This window comes from Galendromus occidentalis, unplaced genomic scaffold (genome assembly GCF_000255335.2).
Source record: "Galendromus occidentalis unplaced genomic scaffold, Mocc_1.1 scf7180000076357, whole genome shotgun sequence".
NCBI lineage: Eukaryota > Metazoa > Arthropoda > Arachnida > Mesostigmata > Phytoseiidae > Galendromus > Galendromus occidentalis.
In genome coordinates this window covers 215,164-234,998 of record NW_003804346.1, presented here as the reverse complement: position 1 = coordinate 234,998, position 19,835 = coordinate 215,164, and the positions used below count along the sequence as shown (strand labels likewise).

The 19,835-nt window shown below is 51.5% G+C and overlaps 4 protein-coding genes across 4 annotated transcripts; 2 read left to right on the top strand and 2 right to left on the bottom strand.

Moving 5' to 3' along the window:
• Positions 1–313: 313 nt before the first annotated feature.
• LOC100900667 (Golgi-associated PDZ and coiled-coil motif-containing protein) lies at positions 314–7,090 on the bottom strand. Its single transcript, XM_003738913.2, has 8 exons — positions 6,915–7,090; positions 5,772–5,927; positions 1,825–2,171; positions 1,587–1,706; positions 1,363–1,489; positions 977–1,233; positions 807–866; positions 314–676 (listed from the first exon to the last, which is right to left on the bottom strand). Exons 1-8 carry the CDS (start codon positions 6,993–6,995, stop codon positions 589–591), a joined length of 1,236 nt encoding a protein of 411 aa, XP_003738961.1. The 5' UTR covers positions 6,996–7,090; the 3' UTR covers positions 314–588.
• Positions 7,091–7,553: 463 nt separating this feature from the next.
• Positions 7,554–8,651, top strand: LOC100899396 (uncharacterized). The gene is made up of 3 exons (XM_003738906.2): positions 7,554–7,817; positions 7,946–8,248; positions 8,359–8,651. The coding sequence occupies exons 1-3, from the start codon at positions 7,701–7,703 to the stop codon at positions 8,557–8,559; spliced, it is 621 nt and encodes a 206-aa protein (XP_003738954.1). The 5' UTR covers positions 7,554–7,700; the 3' UTR covers positions 8,560–8,651.
• Positions 8,652–10,063: 1,412 nt separating this feature from the next.
• On the bottom strand, positions 10,064–12,344 carry Ran (RAN, member RAS oncogene family). The gene is made up of 2 exons (XM_003738905.2): positions 12,210–12,344; positions 10,064–11,185 (listed from the first exon to the last, which is right to left on the bottom strand). The coding sequence occupies exon 2, from the start codon at positions 11,183–11,185 to the stop codon at positions 10,532–10,534; it is 654 nt and encodes a 217-aa protein (XP_003738953.1). The 5' UTR covers positions 12,210–12,344; the 3' UTR covers positions 10,064–10,531.
• A 1,274-nt stretch (positions 12,345–13,618) lies between these two features.
• Positions 13,619–17,220, top strand: LOC100900525 (alcohol dehydrogenase [acceptor]). Its single transcript, XM_003738912.2, has 12 exons — positions 13,619–13,901; positions 14,153–14,358; positions 14,461–14,653; positions 14,740–14,852; positions 14,943–15,110; positions 15,238–15,444; positions 15,561–15,772; positions 16,017–16,131; positions 16,225–16,320; positions 16,457–16,576; positions 16,675–16,862; positions 16,965–17,220. Exons 1-12 carry the CDS (start codon positions 13,619–13,621, stop codon positions 17,110–17,112), a joined length of 2,049 nt encoding a protein of 682 aa, XP_003738960.1. The 3' UTR covers positions 17,113–17,220.
• The last annotated feature ends 2,615 nt before the right edge of the window (positions 17,221–19,835 follow it).

The window sequence follows — 19,835 nt, the reverse complement described above, 5'->3', positions numbered from 1 at the left end:
CGCAATCGCCCTTGTTGATCTTCTCCTCCAGTTCCTTCAGCTCTTATCTTGGATACCAAGCTCATTTTTTCTCCCAGGACGCATCATGACTTTGAAGCCGTGCCATGTCGTTTGTGTATCGTTATGTATCGCTATGTACAGTATGGAAGCTCGCGGCTTCCCCGCCGAGAACTTGGGGATATTATCCTCCTTGAAACGTCCGACCCGATATTCCAAGCGGGTACAACTCGCTCACTCAGATCGCCCTTCGATAAATTTTCTCTGAGATAGTTTAATACTTTCCACTGAGTTTCCCTTCGTCGAGATCACCCGTTTGAAGAAAATTTCCGATATCAAAACAGTGTTGACTCCGCAGACTCGGTTCAGCGAGACCGCTCATCTGGGGATGCACCAGGGTAGGGCAGTCAAACTTCATGCTGGAGAGTAATCTGCACCAGGGCTCATCGTAGGGCTCGTTTTCCAATCCATACGCGAGAGCTCCTGGTTTCCCTCTCCAGCATATCCGTTATGTGTTGGGGCGGGTTCTTGTTCGAGGGAAAGAAGACAAGCAGCTAATTCGTGTTGTCTCGACTGGACATTTTTGGCCCCTCAGTCTAGGGATCCAGAATCACTACCCTTGACCGAAGCATCCGTTTTCGGGGACGATGTGGTTTTCGTATCCTGAGACTCCATCGACCTGTGAAGCGAATGAGAGAGTCAGAAGCTATTGCTCCTCGAGGGATAAGCGTCGATGCGACGACAGGCACTCGTTGCGAATAAACATTTGGAGCTTGGAGCGGGAACACGTATATTTGAAGAAGTCTCACCCTCCCCCGTCAACATGGTCAACATCGGCTGTGAGGTCTTTCGGTAGGAAGAAATGGTACCTGAAAAGGAGCGTGACTTCCCTAAGACTTCGCTGATGTCGTGGAAATTCCGCTTTTTTCTCCAAGGTTTGTCACATTCGAAATCCCCTTCTGCAGAATGAAATACTCACTTCAGTCGAGCATTTTCCTTTTCGCGATCTATTTCTTTTTCGTCGTGTTTTTCTTCGTCGATCCATAAAACTTCCAGCTCAACGCTACCGTCCTGTCTACTCAATACTTCTACGGCTTCATCGTGAAGTGCATTCCGGATATCCACATCGTTCACCGAGAGAATGGCATCTCCGACGAACAACTGGCCAGAGCGCCATGCAGCCATGTGCGGATGGACCTCACTCACCAATATAGGCACACCGTGTTCCTTCCCCCCCTGGAAAGAAGAGTTCATTGGGAGGGGACTCTGACAGTCTCTCTCCAGGCATCTGTAGCTGCCTGAGGGGAAGACTCATCGCAGAATGATATTTGCTGGCCGACGACAGGTCGGACACTGCGACGTTACCGTGATGGAAATCCCTAGTCCTTCGTTGTGGGTCTTGTAGACGACAACTCTTCGAACCTCTCCCGAGGGAGGCATCCTAGCTGATCTCGCTCTTTCCTGTTCTAAGGCGTAGTGGTCGAGACGTGCTCTGGACGGGGGATGGTGAAGAGGTTTTTCATCAGTATGCAGTCCATCGACCTCACTAGTCGGAGCGAAACAGCACGGCGCGGAGAGCCGGCACCTACCTGCAAGCCATGATGACGGTCTTGTGGCGATGGAGACGAATTTCCGATTGGAGTTGGCACCATAGTCGATCCTGTTCGGCCGGTTTCAGATTTCCGTTGAGGAGTTGGATTTGCTGAATTCTGTTGGAGAAAACATCAATACCTGATCCTCCGAAGATCGACGAGATTCACTCAGGCAGTCGAGTCGATAAACCGGGAGCCATAAAGAGCCAAATTTTCAATGAGGCAATTGACCTACCTGCCGGCCAACTCTTTGTCGAGATACTTGGCGGCCAACTTCGCGCCCACCAATTCGCTCTCTGAGTTGATCAGACTCTTCCGGAGTCTTTCGTTCTCCTGTCTCAGGAAGTTCAGTTCCGATTTGAGCCTCGCGTCTCGTTCCACTTCGTCCAGAATCGACCTCATCTCCTCCTCCAGCCGAGACTGAATAGCTTGAGCGTCTTCGTCCGTGGACACCTTTCTCTGACGGGACGCTTCAAGCTGTGCAGCCTGCAATCTGGAGATCAGCGCACGGGTCTCTTTTTCTGCGACAACCAGAGAAGATTCCGAGGAGAACAGCTGGGATTTCGTTTCGTCGAATTGCTCCTGGAAGAACACGGATGGGATAATCCTCGTCCACACCGCTGGCGCTTCCACCGCTAAAAGTGTCGGTCGTCAACAATCAATGGTGTCCTCCGACTGGCTTCCCCCTTTCTCGTGTTGGCTTCATCGAATGTTTCTTTCATCGGTAAAGCGTTAATTGGTGTTTCCACATCCTGTAGAACATTTCATGATCCGATTCGACTCCATGATTCGTTACATTCCCTACTTCACAATGCTGTCTGTTGGAGCTCTCACGAGTCTTATGGTATTCGTGTCCGTCTTGGTGGCCGAAACTCGGGCTATGGCGGGTGCATTCAACTTCAATACTCGGCTCGCATCGAAGCAAGACGAGGAAGAAAACCAACAAGCAGCCGTGCAGTTCAAGGCCGGTGGATACCCTCGTCAAGAAGTTTCCCAATTCGTAAGTCAACCCCCCCTCAGAACCCATGTCCCCGAGTAGCCACGCTCCGAACGGGAGGGTACCGGAAGGGAGATGAGGGGACCGGGAGGGAGATGAGGGGACCGGGAGGGAGATGAGGGGACCGGGGGGGAGATGAGGGGACCGGGAGGTTTTCTGCGAACGAGCCGGTATACCTCTCCACATTTCTCCCCGTGATGACCAGTCCTCGATCGATACGCTACAAACCGAAAGGAACAGTTCAATCCTACGCTGATTGGGGATGCGTAACCTGTACACGGTCTCCATCCGTCCCTGTGCGCGTCTGCATGTTCTGTGTGAGACTGTGTTCCCCACGAGTTAGTGATTGGATGACCATAGGGTAGCTTTTCGATGCGGCGCTCGCTCCTTCGACCGAGCATGTGAGTGTCGGTGCTTCCCGCCGGTATTTCCCGCGTGGCTGGGAGCGACGAGGGCAATACGCTCAGTTCTCCTTGATTACAGCCAGTCATGGATCGAACGGCCGGCTTCGAAGACAAACTAAAAACTTTGGACCTTTCAATCTCTAAATTCCAAACTTCGGTCGAGTACATAACTCAACAGCTAGGAAGGAGACTCGAAAGCATTGAAAACAAACTGGCGAGGATTGAGGCCACGACGGATGTTCAGCGAATCTCCAAACAGGTACCAATGCCGGAATACTCCCAATTATATTGCGCATCCGCCCAGCTTCCGGAGCGAAGATACTCAGCGGAGAGTTCCTTTCCGAATCACAGCAAGACCAGTCGACTCATCTGAACACCAAGTTGGACGTCATCAATGAAAAACTTTCTACACGCCTTTCCACGATCGACGGCAAAATCGACGCAAAGTTGGAACGGTCTTGGACGAAATTGGACATGCTCAGCCATGGTTACGATAAACAATTCGAAGACCTCATGGGCCGTGTGATGAAACAGGAGACGAAACGGGACTCAGAGTACCAGAGGTGAGCAGACGAGCGATCGATGCGCGCCGATTTCCGTGAATCGCTGCCGTTCTAGAGGCGCATCGATCCAGTCGAGAAGAGTGATGTTTCATCTATTTCTGAAGGTCGATCCAGAAGCTCGAAGTCGTCGAAACTTTGGTCCGATCGATGGGTAAAATGATTGTGGACTCTTTCGGAGAGGGACGCAAGATGAGGCTCCAGCAGCAGCAGAGCTCCTCCGATTCCGAGCCCGACTACGCAATAGTTGAGGGAATCTACACCAGGCTCGACAGGTGAAAATTATTGGACATTTAGGGTGTTCATTGAAAAACTGAACGCTGAGATAACCGTCATCGGTGATTCAGAGGATTATCCCCGTAGACCGCGATCGCAGCCCTCCGGAATATCTAATGAGCTTCGCGTCCCCCACAGGATCATAAATGAAACGATTGTCAACAAGGCGAAGTGCGAGGTGTCGAACATCACAGAGGAAGTTGAGAATCGATTCAAAGTTCACTTCACGAAGCTCATGGCAGCGATTCAGGAAGTCAGGGACGGAGTTGGCAACAGCACGATCGGAATAGATGTGAGTCGATGCGATAGTCGCGGATCTCATTTGTGTTCCGCTGCCGCCGAGGGACACGAGCTCTGACGCTGAATGATTCCAGGGGGACGGCAAATGCACCGCTAAAGGGAATGAATCGTACAAAGAAGAGCTCGCCAAGCTCCGACACGACCTTGAGGCTATTTTGAGTAGCTCGGAACAGCAGAACAGGTCGTACAAGGAGAGGAGACTAGGCCTCTCTCTGGATTTCGATTGCATGTGGTTGCTCCCATCCCAATATTTTGACGCCCCCAGAGCGTATAAGGACGCCATATCGGGATTTCAGGGACATGGGCGAAGCACTTTCTGTTGTCGGACGGACATTTGAGCAGAAACTACAGCATCTCTACCAGAACGTGGCGCAAGCTTTCAAAGTTCTCCAGGAATCGCAGGGGAAACTCATGGACTCGTGTTCCCTCCAGGTAGTAAGTAGACTCCCTAATTTTCGTCCCCCCGACTTTTCGCTGAAGATATCAGGGGCCGACCGGATCGGGTGATCCTCGAAGGGTCTATTGTGATTTCCAACGATCAAAATTTTTTTCTCGAGCAGGCCGATCGGCAGCAGAGTGACTCGACTCCGGTTCTTCAGCAGGCGGAGTTACTGGCAGCTCTGAGGAACACCAGCTCGAACATTTCGACTTCACTCGAGAAAAGTCTCGGCCAATTGAAAGACTACGTCAATGGTGTCATCAACCAGGGCGGGATGAGCAACACCAACAACCACAATCTGAATAGCAATGGCAACGCCAATAATCACAACCTGAACTTTGAAGGACCGTTTGGACCAGGCAGCAAATCCATTGAGTATGGATCTAGGTACAACAGACGCTTTTTATGAGAGCCAGCTCCTGTCATTAGTGTAAGACTTGTTCATTTGCCACTCGTAGGTAAACGGGCGGTGGGTTCGGGGGACGAGGGAATGCCCCGAACGATCCCGACCTCTTCTCAGAGCGTGACTTTCCTCGATTCTATATGCGGACAGTGTTGACCTACACGCGGCGTCTTTAGGTACTTAGAGCTCAATGAACGCGTCTCGGAGAAAGTTCAATTACCAAAAGCACTTCTTCCACAGTTCAACACGGTCGGGCCTAAATGGCCCCGCGAGGGAGATCAACGATGAGCTTCTTGAGCTCCATGATTTGCCGCAAACGGAAGATCCCAAAGCGGATTTTAATCCGCGACCCCCGATGAGATTCGGGTAGAGCGTCATACAGTTCAGGGGGCAGAGCATCTTAAGTCCAGAAGAATCGTCAGACTACGTTCGTTGCGCTGTCACCTCCGATCACAGAGTTGAATACGCTCGCTCGTGAACGAACACTTCTTCACCCGAGGAGAGGAGCTACTTCCGAGCAGTCACGCAAAACAATCATAGATGAGCCACTCTGCGAAAGCAACGGATATCACCAGAGCAACAGTCTCAGCGAGCATTTGAGCCTGATGCTATTCTATATAATCATTGATTAATGGATATCGATGAGCTTACGACGACGTCGACTGGACCTTGCCAAGAGTAAGACTCCAATAAAACTCATTCGTGTATTTTTCCAAATCTAAGTCAAGATGTAAGGCTCGTTTCGACTCGACACTCGAATTATGTCCGCACAAAAAGCTGCTTGAAATCGAGGATTCACAAACCTGAAGCTTCACGTTGAGGTCACACACGGCCAGCGTCTTATGAACAAGTTGGCCGAATGCAGCACTGAGGGCCGTCAGTTTCTCTCTGCCTTGGAAACACAGCGGTTGATGCTCTTCTTCGAGATCACCGAGCATAGCATCCAGCTCGATGTAAACCTGGAATTCAAATTATAAATATGAGCACGCAGTTCATCCGGACTTGATTTAAATGAAGGGGACACTTGGTAGTCAAACGCTCTCGAGCGCATCCTTCCAACGACCGATGTCCGTCCGCGACTGGTATCGCTTTTGTCGTCGCTCAGAACATCATGTCGCGAACAGTTTTTTCCGAAAGCAGTCCATGCGGAGGGATGAATCGGACCGGGCGTCTGTTCGAAGCGTACCAATGTAATAAAGCGCCCGGAGTAGGTAGCTCAAGAGGGCTCCCTCGACCCGAGTCGAGTTCATGACAGCGGGAGAAGACGGGCAAGCAAGCGTCAACACAAAGAAGTGATCACTCCAGAATAACACTTTCCAATCAACAATACCGAGCAGGCTTCCGGATGCGAAGAGACCTGTCGGAAGCTCGCATATGATGATTGAAGGATTTCGAGCTGCGGGATTTGAGAAAAGAATGGAGAGGAGCAATACTCAGAGGGAAAAACCTCCTGATCAGAAGGGAAAAATCGTGAGACATCAATGAAGCTCTGGGAGCGGTCAAGATGCCCTGGGAACTCGAGGACCCTGATGGAGATCAGAATCTTACGAAGATAGCGGGTATGGTTCTCGGGAGAGAAAGAATGGCGCAAGAAACTGTGAACTTGCGAGGAACACATCCTGCCGGTATCAAACTCCAAGAGTGATGTGCTCGTCTGGCTCCCGGCTACCGATTCGTTCGCGGTATCTCGAGCTCATCAGCCCTCAATAGCTCCGTTCGATCTATCCGGCAACAGCGCTCGAGCCTCGGTTCGGCACGCCAAATCGAGTTTGTCGGTGGCACTCACTGGAAGCACTCATCGATCTCCTTGTTGGTTCCCGCCGGAGCATTTAGCGGAGCATTGTAAGATCAAGAGGTCGGAGAGGGAGCAGGGACGAACACTTCCATCGGAGCCAATCTGCTCATCTAGCAAAACCATATTTCGTTCTCTCTGGAGATCTACCCACCTTGTCAAACTCCTTCTCTAGAAGTTGAACCCATTTGAGAGCCACCGGTCCCGGCGTGGCTGTCTTCTCCGAAGTCCCCATGCTCAGGAGATCGTGGACATGAACCGTTCGAGGAATTTATCACCTCGTCTCGCCTGGAGATACGTACTCCTCTTCTTATGATATACAGCTGGTCTAGGACATTTGATCGAAAGTAAACAATCGCTTAGCAGACGAATTCGGTACACTCGGATTGAAGAACGCGATCGGACCTTTCGCCACCTTCGCCGAGTCACGGGGCGTTACACGTTCCAGGGCTAGGATCTTCTCGGCTCACAGAGTCATCTCGAAATTCTGAAGAAGATGGCGTATGGCGTTTCGCCATTCGGCGCGCGGTTCGGACAGAGCCGTGCACAGTGCTTACCGAAGATGCTGCATACGTGGAGTATGCTCTCTCCTTTTCTTGCTTGGAATCCTTCTCCTCCTTTCTTGGAATTCTGCACCGGATTTTATAATTTTCTGGTAATGTGAGCCTTCTGAATGGATCCCTCGGCTGCTTACATATCATTCGACCCTTAAATGTCGGAAATCATCTCGGAGCCCGGAGAGTCCGGTATGACTCGAAGCAGTCTACCGCGCCACAGAACATTCAACATTCGATGTCCTCGATTAATTGGACCCCATCGATGTCGAGAACGCTCGCTGCGCTGTAGGCTTCGTAAAACTCCGCAGTGCGTGCTCCGTACTGTGGGCAACTCAGTTGACAATCATTCCTCTTGTGTTGGACTGATTTCTTTCTCAGAGATAATGACCTCCCGCCGAATCGAGTTATTAGGCGCAGAATATAGATCCCTGATTGCCTCTATCCAGGACGACATGCAGCTCATTTGTACGACCGTCGCGAAGACGAAAAAAGTTCTCAAGGTTGGGGTCATTGTCTCCTCATAGTTGATCTCGTCGATATAATATGCCGCTCAAGTTCAGAACTCACAAACTTGCTCGCCGTGCACGGCCGTCTTGATGATACATGTATGGCGCTGCTTTGTTTCCAGGAGACTCCGGAGTTGTTCGACGAAGATTTTAAAAACGGTACAGTCGAATCGCTCCGGAAATTGAACGACACTCGGCTGACGCTGGAGGCTGAGTCACGAGCTCTAGCGACTATCAGGGAAGATCCCGGATCCGGAGAAATATCGAAAAACCTCGAGGATCTCTTCAAGAAGCATAGCAGAGAGAAACGAGCTCCGCACGAGTTTCCTGAACTCGCCCGCTTCCAGAGCATTTTCGATGGAGCGTCGTCGTCAGCCGCGCGGAAGAGCTCCGGGACACGGAAAAGTCGGAATGCCGCTGTCGAGGTTCATGCACGAACATATTACTTTGTGGTATCATATGTCCTCTAATCACTGAAAATCGGGCTGATCATCCCTTATAGAATCCGCACGAATTCCGACTCCATGAATTCCAGGTTGTGGAGGAAGAACCGAATATCCGGATGGATCCCTTGACTAGAGGCCCGATTAAAGTCCCCGTGCGAAACAAACGTTGTAAACACTATTATTGCTACGAAACCATCATTAATCACATCAAGTCGCATCCTTACCCGCGATGTCCGATTGCCGGATGTCGACTACCACACATCTTAGAAGACGATCTGGAATTTGTTTGAGCTTATCGTATCGCTGTTGTGAACTTCGTTAAGCTGCTGAGCCATGCATGGGCGAAGAGATCTCAAATAAAGAGGGTTTGGCCATGAATACATTCAATATCGAGCTCAGTGTTGAATTTCCACGTCGGCTGAGGACGCCATAGCCTGAGGCAGCAAATTTTCATGACATACGCTTTTATGGAGTCTCCCTTTCCCTCTTTGGCGTGGGTCGGCGGCAGCGTGAGATTGGCCTTACGGCGGCAGCTTGAGATTGGCCTTACGGCCGCAAAATCCTCACTTCGACACGGCTCGAGCCCCAAAATGCGCTCATAGTCCTCCACCATCAAAACTATGCAGTTGCTGAGGATCAGTCGATAAGTTCGGATCTCTCTTTCTTGCACTCTTCGCTCCGATGGGATCATGGGCTGTGATAGGAAAGCAAGGAATGGACTGGAAAGACATGGATAACATTGGGAATGAGTAAAAGGCGCGAAGATTTCTCAAGCGCCTGATGAAGGAGCAGCCGGGGGCAACGAGGACGAGCTGGATCCAGCATTGGATGGCGTTTTCACATACTCCCCCGATCGGGATTTGTCAAGAATTTGACGGAAGGAGCCCGCACGGAATCAGGACGTTGCGCTTGAAATCATCGAGGCTTTATTGGTTCCCGGCGTGAGGCCTTGGAACGGAGTTCTTCTCTTTTTTCGGTTTTCGGAATCGGAGAAACACTGCATTATTTCTGATTCTCTCTCATCTGGGACGCGCGCATGTCCGCTGACGACTCGGAGTCAAGGTGACAATAATTGTTGTAGCCCAGCACTCTGATAATCGTGGCCGAATATCAGAGGCCACGATTTCCGCTTGAAGAGAAGAAGAGGGGCCACGATACCCAAACCGAGGCCCGGCAATGCTTTGATTCCGTTGTCCGTAATGCAGCGGTCCCATTTTTCCCCGACGATGTTTCCAGGGTTCGTCTTTCGGTATCAGGACGTGTTCAGCAGGATGTCCAAAGTGAGGGTGGTAGGTATCGAGCGCTAGGGTACAGTATCGATCCGTCGTGCCCAAGACGAGCGCGGAGAACGAGGAGATTCTGATCCCGGAAGAAATTGAGGTCCGACTGACTGAGTCTCGTGATCCATCAAGTACTGGGTGCTCATCCCGATCGATTCCGGCTCTCCGTCGAGTAGAACACACGAGCTGCTGTTCGGAATAATGCGAGGACGATAAGTCGCGCTCTTAGAAGGAGTCCTTAGTATTTCCAATCGTCTTCCGACGTGGGAATTTCGTCCGCCGGAGCAAGATCGGTGAGGAGCCACCTTCATGCAACGACGTCGAGATCTCTGAGGGAGTCGGTCTGCGCCCTACACATCCCGCCCCGGCAATGAGCCACGTTCGCTCGAGACTCCTAACCGAGAGGGAGCTCGAGAAGAACGGGTCCTTTCACGCAGCAAATTCTGTTGGAGCCTCGAAGCTGAATCCTTCGTCCGTTCTCTCAGATATTGGGGAAAAATGAGACAAATATTCGTTCGGATTCCTCTGTATTGACGCTTAGCTCCAATCTCGCGAGACAGATAATATCATTCGAGTAAATAAAAAAATCTGGGCCAATCCATCAGTGAGTATAAGGATCTAAGCAGGCTTCCCCTTCGGACGTGTGTACAACTTCGCTCGTCCGAAATTCAACAACATTCAAACTTATCTTGAAATCGAAATTTATTCTTCACTATTGACCGATTTTAGAAGACAGTTTCCTGTGTTTTCCTTTCGCCTTAATATTCACGCTGCATGTTCGGACGAGAGACATCGATGTTATTTTCCCGATTTTCCCGCGAGCTAAGAGCTGCCCCCTGAGCAGTTCCCGTTCATTAACAACATTTCATCTCCCTAAATACATCAGCTCGTAGTTGTTCCTCATTCCCCCTGGACACATCAATGCCGCTCATCGCTTGGAGAGAGTCTCTCTCGTTGGTGGTGTGGTAGGTATTATAGTTATTTACAAGTCGTCCTCATCATCGTCGGGTAGGGAGGTGTTCTGGGCGTCCCTCATGTCGTTCTCGAGCTTCGATTGCCATTCTGGGTCCATCTGAACCTCAGGCGGGGCGAGAGCCGGCATGGCGACGAACTCGAGGTTTGGGTCTCCGATGAGTTTACGCGCAAGCCACAAGAACGGCTTTTCGAAGTTGTAGTTCGACTTTGCCGAGATATCGTAGTATTGCAAATTCTTCTTGCGGTGGAAAACGATGGCTTTCGCCTTAACCTTGCGGTCCTTGACGTCGACTTTGTTGCCGACCAGCACGATTGGAATGTTCTCACAGACGCGAACGAGATCTCGATGCCAATTGGGAACGTTCTTGTAAGTGATACGAGCGGTGACATCGAACATCATGATTGCGCAATGAGCTTGAATGTAGTACCCATCGCGGAGTCCACCGAATTTCTCCTGACCAGCAGTGTCCCATACATTGAATCGGATGGCACCTCGATTCGTGTGGAATACGATCGGATGGACTTCGACTCCGAGAGTGGCTACGTACTTCTTCTCGAACTCTCCGGTCAAATGTCTCTTCACGAAGGTCGTCTTCCCCGTACCTCCATCACCGACGAGTACACACTTGAACGTAGGAACGTTGTCTTCACCGGAAGCCATCTGGAGACAGAGGAAAATCAGGGGTTAAGATCGCGAAAGGGATTCAATACAGTCTTCCGCCCCTGCATAATATGACGTTACCCCTCGGAACGTGGGTGGTCGGGTATAGATGAGGGATCGGAGATAATCACTCCGCCCCCTCATCAGATACAGGATCAGGCTTCATGATTTCGGAACGCTTTTCGATCTCAAAACCTCGCCCCGAGGTCCTCGAAATCCTTAGGAGTAAGCCGGCCCGACGATTTACATGGCGTTCAGTTCGACAAGTCGAGAACCTGAACGGCGCTCCCAAGTCGAATGCCGAATGGCCGTTGGGTTCGAGTAGGGGTTTTTGGCGCCATATTCGGGACGCGGAGTGCATCGCGCTAGATCATCGGCAAACAAGGTTCATTCGTCAGAGCCAAAAAACAAGATCATCGACCTCATCTAGATACAAATCCAAAATCATCCTTTTTGGGGAAACTCAGAAAATCGACGAATTTCTCGAGAATTCGGAATTAGAACCGGCCACAGCCGGTTCTGACCATCATCACAGACCGAACTTAGTGAGTCATTAAATTGGTCCCATCGAGCGCTCCAGCTTCCATGACAACACCGTGGGGATGCAGATCTCGAGATTGTGCCACATAAATCTCTTGTAGATGCCCCCCCATCGAAGTCATGAAGAAATTCGTCTGACGGCTCAGATATGACGCCCGTCGGCGGTGGCCATGCCGGTCGCAGCCGCTGCCATCGGGAAGAAATGTGGAGAAAAGTTCGTGAAAATACTCCGGTCAAGATCCGTTCCACTCCTATGGAGGGCCGCATAGAGAAGGACATCGCAACGCGGGTCTATTTGTAAACTTCTCGAAAATTCTTCGCAGGGCTCTTCCCTGGATGGCGGCCGTCGGTTTGGCTCGCGGCAGGGGCGGAAAGCGCGACTGTGTACCTTCTTTTCGCCGAAAGGTCTCTGGTTTCCGCGGGACAAATCTTGCAGAGGGCTTCTCCGACGGCTTGGGAACAGGAATGATCTCAGTCAACTCACCTCAGGTAACGAGGAAACCGCTCAAACGGCAGAAAATCGTGAACGACGGGTTCAGCTAGCAGCACACCACAGCAATGCTCGCTCCCTCACAGCCGCAGCAGTAGCTCAACCACACGTGCCCTCGACGAAAACAAAGCTCAATGAAAATCGTCTGCTTCAAATAGCGCGGCGCGCGCGCGTTTGGAGCTGGCGAAAGTGAAGCGCTATTCCGAGGGAGAGGAGGAAAGTAGACGGGCCGTAGTCGAGGATCGAGGAGAGGATGAAGACCTTGCCCAGCGGGGGGCTGGGGGGCAAGGGTGTTATTTACCCTCCCCCTCGGATCTTCATCCGTGAGGTAGAAGCACAGGAGCGGGTCGCCGTTTTGGACCCTTGGCGCCACAAAGATCGGTGAGCCCCATCCCCCCAGAGCGAAAACTCAGGGGACGCCCCTGATGAAGACTCCCCGGAGTTCCCGAAGCTCGATGACACGTAGGGTTGGAATCGGAAGCTTTTTGGGAAGCGGGAGCGAGGGATGTGGTAGAAGCACTCAGCTCGACCTTTCTACGGGCTACGCCGTGACCGTGTTCGGCCAGTCGGGGGCGCCTCGTCTTCGTCTCCGCGACGCAAAGAAATCGAGGCAACTGAGATTGACGAGCTTGCATTCTTCGGCGGCTGAGGTTCAATCGATCCCGAGTTTTGAGAGCGAAGCCGCCATCGGCACCGACCGTCCATGGAAATGGCAGAAATATGCGGCAGCGTCGCCGCAGAGGGAAAGCTGATTGCTCCACAGAACCCTGCGAGCCGTTCGGATATCGCCATGATCCGTCGATTGAAAGAAGAGGCAGCCACGCGCTGATCAACACGACACCCATTAAGGTTCCTCAAGCAACCAGGGAAACTACGCGACCCCGCGATCCTCGAAGTAAGCCCGATGTTTCCCCGGCGAAGCGTCTTGAAGGGATTGAGCAATCCGATAGCCTGTTCAACACCAATATCAGATCACAGGGACTCCTCCTACGAGTTCCATAATTGATTTTCTCTCTCGTCTCGCGATTCGGATTGGCTGTCTCCGAGACTTGCGGTGTGATTCAAGACGGGATTTAAGACTCACTCCTCGCCATATCTGATAATTGTGACCAGTCTATAGTATTGTCGATGAGATAAGTTCGTTGAAAGTAGCCAATCTGGCTCATAAATGGAGAGCGGGCTTGGAATGGGGAAAGAAGATCCCTTTCACCCGCGACCGCTAAGAATCCAGAATTCCGAGGGAAAAACGTAGACGATCGACGGCCGCGCCACGAATTATTCTGACCGACGAGGTCATTTCCATCGAACGAGCGAAATCGATCGCCAGATCGATCTGCACTCATCGAGTCGAGCGGAATCGCCGAGCAGAACTTTCTCCAGTTCGCCACGAGACGAAAAGCGCGATGGCGACTGAGGGACTGAAAGTGCTCCAGGAAATTTTCAGAAACCCACAGGTCGTCGACCATCTCGCTAATGCTCCAGAAGCTTGGTTATGGTCTCTCTTGAACAGCGTGGTGTCGGCGGTGCCGTTTCCTAAGCTTCAATTGGTGCCGCCAACGATTGTAACCATTGTCACAGCATTGTTCGCGATACTCAATCCAGGATACATCGAGGAGCATTTTAAAGGACCAGAATTTTACGCTACTCCGAGAAGTCATTTACGCGCCCAGTATGATTACGTCATAGGTGAGTGCGTTCCACCACGACCTTCGGAGAAGAGAACTCGATATCTTCGCAGTTTAGAGAATCGATTTTTTTTACCACCATCATACCAGATTTCCGGCGATGGGCTGGATCAATGTCACTGACATGAGAGAAGTCAATATACTCGGGGGTTCATCCGAGTTCAGGCATCGGCGAGGAGTTACAGCGGCAACGTCTCCGATTCCTACGCCGTATTCCGATTCTCTCTGGCTGAGTGGGTTCTTTCTCGGCAGTTGGCGGAGGAACCGCGGGCTGCTTGCTCGCCAACCGTCTCTCGGCGAAAAGCTCCGTCCTGCTGATCGAAGGTGGATCCACAACCAACATACTGAATCATGTCCCCTTGCTGAATGCCGTGAATTTCAGAGAACCGTCTCTGGGACTTGACTGGATGTACAATTCGGTCGAGCAGAAATTCGCTTTCCAGAGAGTTAGGGACCGGGTAAAGAAATCAGAGCGAGAGCTGAAATGAATCTAGATATGAATATCCCCTTTCGAGGACTCTCAATGGTCAATGCTCAATGGAATATCGTTCTCATTACAGAGAGCTCATATGGGAGGAGGTAAAGGGATTGGTGGATCGTCACACATAAACTTCCAGATATATTCGAGAGGCTGGGATGAGAATTACGATCGCTGGGAACGAGTGTATGGTGCAACCGGTTGGAATTCGTCGGAGATGTTGCACTACATGAAGCTGCACGAGAACGTCCACAACGAGCCCCGGCTTAAAGAAGGTTCGTTCTGCCCCTCGGATTCGGGATTGACTCTCCAACAAATCGCTCGAAATGAGCTTCCAGACGTAGGCGCCATCGTTTTTCAGACCGGCATGGTAACGACGGCGAATTATCGGTTATGATCAGTCCGCTGGGCGAGCGAAGGCAACCTTTGATCGAAGCTTGGCTCGAAGCGGGAGCAAGAGTCACATCGTCAGCGGTAGGAACGAGTTCTCCGTGTAAGAACCGAGAAATCGATGCGCAATGTTCGTTTGAGCGGCCCCACGAGCTTCCCCTGTTGAAATTTTAGGTTGTCGACGATCACAACGGAAACCAGGGCGTTGGATTCTCGGTGATTCAGACAACGATAGATCCGCTCAAAGGATCTAGTTCCCATTCCGGGAGAGCTTTCATCGATCCGATCAGAGAAGAACGGAAAGAGAGACTCCATATCCTCCTGAATTCCATGGTTGAAAAGGTACCGGACTCTATTTCGCTGCCGGAGCCCCACTTGCCCGGGGAAAATTATGATGTGTTGTCTGTTGTCTGCTGATTAGGCCCCGTACCGCGACCGGAATCATTTGAAGCACAACTATTCGCCGCAGGTTCTTCTCGATGGGAATCAAGTTGCAACTGGCGTTGAGGTTCTCACCCCTTCCATTGATGGCGAAGCCGGTTCCCCCGCTCAGAAACGAGAGCGAATCACGATCAAGGCCGCCGGAGAAGTCATACTATCGGCAGGCTCGGCGAGATCACCCCAAATACTCATGCTGTCTGGCATTGGCCCCAGAGAGGAGCTAGAAACTCATGGGGTACGCTCGAGCTTCCGCGAATCTTCCCGCCAACCGAGATTCATGTTCGGATACCTCGTTGAAGGCTCATTCGATTGCGGACTGAAGCAGAGACTTTCTATTTTCTATCCACTCAGATCCCCGTCAAGGTAGATCTGCCATCCGTTGGCGCCAATCTCCACGACCACGTCTTGTCGTTCGGTCAAGCAGTATCTTTCAAGTCCAGGAAGAATGAACGACCCGGGAAAGGATGGTTCGATATGGAGCTCGGGGAGCTCCACAAATTCTTCGCAAACCGAACTGGGATGTTTATGTCGGCATGCGGCGTGCTCGGTTTATCTTTTATTCAGTAAGTATACAGTCAAAAGTCCTCGATGCGTGGGTTGGAAGCACTTTGAACCGGAAATTATCCGAGAAGCCTCTCGAGGAGGACCCAGCTTCGATTCTGATGGCTCACTCTTGTTTGTGATCATTGCTCGGGTCACGATTCAATGGGAGCGAGGGGTTCTCTTTCGGGCAGACTCAGGTTCTTCTCTCGCATCGATTTGCCGCACAGCAATTAGAATTGACGGATGATCCGAAATTCTCCGAAGCTCTCCAATATCGGACGATCGGAAGCTCCCGGACATCGAGATGATCGCCGTGGACATGTCGCTGGGAGCGCCGATGAGCAATGGGGCAATGTTCAAGTTCGGAGTGAGACCAGAAGTAAGAACGATAGTCCCACTTAGCTGTGTATGAGAACTTCCCGGTCCGAGTGCTTGTGGATCCGAGCTCCTCTCTCTTTCTTCTTCATTGCAGGATATGTCCCTATTCACAAGGGGCACCGGAGCCCATGGAAACCAGAATGGCTTCATCGTTTCGAGCGTTCTGGAACGAGGCAAATCCCGCGGCAAGGCAAGAACGCTGGGAGGGTCTAGATACTATTTGCCAGTCACGATATGCCCTCCAGATTGCATTCTGATTAGGTGTTTGATTTTCTATGTGAAAAAATGAAGAGCTGTATCCCTCCTATCGAGAAATCTATCCACAGGTTCGACTGCAGTCCCACAGCATCGAGGACCATCCGATCATGGACTTGCAATACCTGAGCGATCCTCACGATGTCGACGTTTTGGTCGAGGCTTTCAAATACACGAAGGAGTCGATCGCTGTGAGTTCTCACCATATTTTGCCGGCTCATGTAACGCGTATTCATTGAAAGCTCCGGATCCCACTGACGAAATTCATCGATTCCATAAAAATCCTTAGCCGCTGGCCAAATTTGGAGCAGAGTACGCTCTCACGAGGGCTCCCGGCTGTGATTCGGGCGATCTGGACTCGGACGAATACCTGCGCTGCCATGTGAAAAGCTACACAATGAGTCTCTGGCACATGGCGGGAACATGTCGCATGGGTGCCTCTGACGATCCTTCATCTGTGGTAGATCCGGAATTGCGGTAAGATTGGAATCCCGGTACGTCGCCGGGGAGTTATCGGATCCAGACTGACGGATGCTTGTATGTATATATATTCGAGCGAATGTTCTTCATTCCCTGCAGAGTCCGGGGAGTCCGTAACTTGCGAGTTGTCGACGCCTCTGTGATACCGGAAGAAACTAGCGGCCATATGGTAGCTACGGTGTACGGGATCGCTGAGAAAGCTGCTCATATGATTCTGAATCGAAAGACGCCGAAGGAAGAGCTGTGATGATGACTTTGTATATCGACAGAGATTCCTCGAGATCATCATTTTATTTTAGTTCGGAGAACTTATTTCTTGAATAACACGCTGAGCTGAAACGTCAGTCTGACTACAGCCTACCCTTCAACTTCCTCTATCCGACCGTGAGCAGAATCCAAGATTTCTAGCTTGCTGGAATATGATTCGAATGCCAACCGCGAATATTCCCTATCACATCGACAGCAGTGTTGCGTAGCGGCAGGAGCAAGAGCACTCTCATCGCGTTCTCTGGCGTAAGCTCTTCTTCTTGGTACTGCCGGATCATTTTCATGACTTTTTGTGTCGCTCCACTCGGCTCCCCGTCCCCGATACTCACAACATAACTAGCCTCAGCTGTGCTTATGATTCTCTCATAGAGCGGACTCAATACACCGAAAACATCGACTTTCTCCAATGCTTGTGCGACTGTTCTAATGTCTTGGCTGGCTTGCGAGAACGATTCAAAATTTCGTCGTAGGTTGGCGATCTCACTGATTTGAGGAACGTACCGGATATCACTGATTTCGAGGAGATCACGGAGAATCATCGAATAGCGGGATCGAGCTACGTCCTTCGCCATCCTTGCTGTCTCCGGCAGGAAATAGCAGAGAACCTTCGTGACATCCGCGAGAACTTTCATCTGACGGGATTCAACCTCGATTCGGAAGTCGTTTTGCCAGAGAGAATCATGTAAATCCTTCAATGCCTCTTGATTAACGAGCTCCATGTCTGGCACGAGCGCAGGCTTCCATTCGCTCGAGTCCCCCACGATAGCCTCTGCATTCAGTACGCTGAGACTCGAGAACTTTCTCGAGTTCAAGAGCTGCAAGCGCTGGAGACCAATATTTATAGCTGCGGAAAGATCAATCATCGACCACAACCGGCCGCCTGGGGTCTCAGAACAGAGGAGAGGACTGTGATCAAATGGGTTGAGGAACACCAAAAGTTTCCTACAAACAACGATTGCTTCCAGATGATCCACAGGTTTTGGGAGGTCTGGATTGGTCAATCCGTGCATCATGGTGAAGGACGACAGGATTGACCATGCCTTAAGTACTTTGTCCTCGATATCGTTGGCCGCGAACAACAACCGACATAAATACTCCATCTTCCTCCGTGGAACATCAACGATCTTCGCAATCAAACACATGAACAGTAGCGACCACGGGACGTCGGGATGAAGTGAATTTCTCCGAGATCCCTCAGCAAAGTCCTCTCCACACCCCAGTTTCCCGCATTTCTCCCCGTCCCAGAAGACGCCGTGCTCTGCCGTTTTCCGACACACGATAGTCGCCTCGCAGCTTGTCCCGTTCCGAACTAGGTTCACATCTGTAGCGGACGCGCAGGTCTGACAGGTTTTAAGAATTTCCAAGAGACCATCATGTGATACCATGTAGAAGCCCTGTGAATCGCGACAGACGTTCCCCGATATATCCTCCACGAAATCCTCCAGAATTTCGACTGATTCAGGCCCGCCGCCAAGGTAATCATTCCCCACGGCATCAGATCCGTCCGCGAGGTTGGCTACAGCTTCGAACGTTGTGCGTTGTAAGGGCTTGGAATCATGGGGGGAATCCTCGGTGCAGGTCTGACCCTCACACGTCTGCTGTTCCCCGTTCGAGCCCTGCGGCTGGGACAGCACAGACCGGGACAACGTATCACCCATCTGCTCCCCGTCGAATGGCACGTAGATCCCGTCCTCTATCGGTCTATCCAGGATGTATTGGTCGGCGGACACTCCCGACGGTAGATTAGGGGTTATGCTTCCCGCCAGTAGTTCCCCGACTGACGGACGATAATCCACAGTATTTTTCGCCGTCGAATATCGGGGTTTCTCTGGGAGGAACTTTTCGTTAACTGTAGGAGGGGTCGCCGACGCATTGGGACTCGATATGTCCCGAAACGAAGCGTTTCGATCGGTTGCGCTAGCTTCTGAGCCGGCGATGACTTGTCCCGGCGCTGAAGGCATTCCCAGCATGATGGTCTTGAAAAGTCGTCTATTAAAAGACACATGGTCCATTGAGGACTCCGCCGAACGGGGAAGGGTTCTCGGCTGTTCTCCGTCAGCACAGGGTGGTTCTTCCTTGATAGGTGTCGCGAAGGAGGTTTGTGCGTGGCTTGACGCATGGCTCTGACCCTGATCGATCACATGCTCAACGAAAAGCTCCGGTGTCCCTCTATCGACTACGCTCTGGGCAACCCGCCGCCCGACGGCTGAGGGGTTGATGATGGTTCCCGTTTGAGCGATTGAGCCGGCTTCTTGCCTGTTGCTCGATCTTACAGCAGACTCCGAGGACGATATAGCGGGGGTCCGGCTCGAACCTAGCTCGAATGCGGCATTGTCGTGGTGAAGGGCTCCGTCTGACTTCGAGGGGACTGGCGAAGCCGCGACGAAGCTCCGGAGACTTGAAGGGCCAGTCTCGGTGGGTCGAACACTTCTGCGTGATACGGTATCTTTGGAGTCTCGAATGAGAACGAACTTCCGCTTCGGTGCCCTCCGAAGGATACTCGGCGGAGCCTCTGGAATGTTTGGCAAATTCGGTTATGCTCGATCAAAGTAAGGAGGTAGGTTGCGATCACTTAGGGCTACGATCTTCCGTTCGTCTCCAATTCGAGTGGAATCACTCACTCAACTTGCCTGCAGGGGGAACGTCCCGTCTCAGCAGGGAAAGACCCGCCCCTGGCTGAACGCGTCCGATGGGCTCTGCGTT

Coding starts and splice junctions, on each gene's coding strand:
- LOC100900667 (XM_003738913.2), bottom strand. CDS start 6,995: ATGGGGACTTCGGAGAAGACAGCCACGCCGGGACCGGTGGCTCTCAAA. Junction 5,928..6,914: donor TAGAGAAGGAGTTTGACAAG/GTGGGTAGATCT, acceptor TTTGAATTCCAG/GTTTACATCGAGCTGGATGC. Junction 867..976: donor AAGGAAAATGCTCGACTGAA/GTGAGTATTTCA, acceptor GCTCCTTTTCAG/GTACCATTTCTTCCTACCGA.
- LOC100899396 (XM_003738906.2), top strand. CDS start 7,701: ATGACCTCCCGCCGAATCGAGTTATTAGGCGCAGAATATAGATCCCTG. Junction 7,818..7,945: donor AGACGAAAAAAGTTCTCAAG/GTTGGGGTCATT, acceptor CTTTGTTTCCAG/GAGACTCCGGAGTTGTTCGA. Junction 8,249..8,358: donor GTCGGAATGCCGCTGTCGAG/GTTCATGCACGA, acceptor CATGAATTCCAG/GTTGTGGAGGAAGAACCGAA.
- Ran (XM_003738905.2), bottom strand. CDS start 11,185: ATGGCTTCCGGTGAAGACAACGTTCCTACGTTCAAGTGTGTACTCGTC.
- LOC100900525 (XM_003738912.2), top strand. CDS start 13,619: ATGGCGACTGAGGGACTGAAAGTGCTCCAGGAAATTTTCAGAAACCCA. Junction 15,111..15,237: donor TGAATTCCATGGTTGAAAAG/GTACCGGACTCT, acceptor TATTCGCCGCAG/GTTCTTCTCGATGGGAATCA. Junction 16,577..16,674: donor ACACGAAGGAGTCGATCGCT/GTGAGTTCTCAC, acceptor AAAAATCCTTAG/CCGCTGGCCAAATTTGGAGC.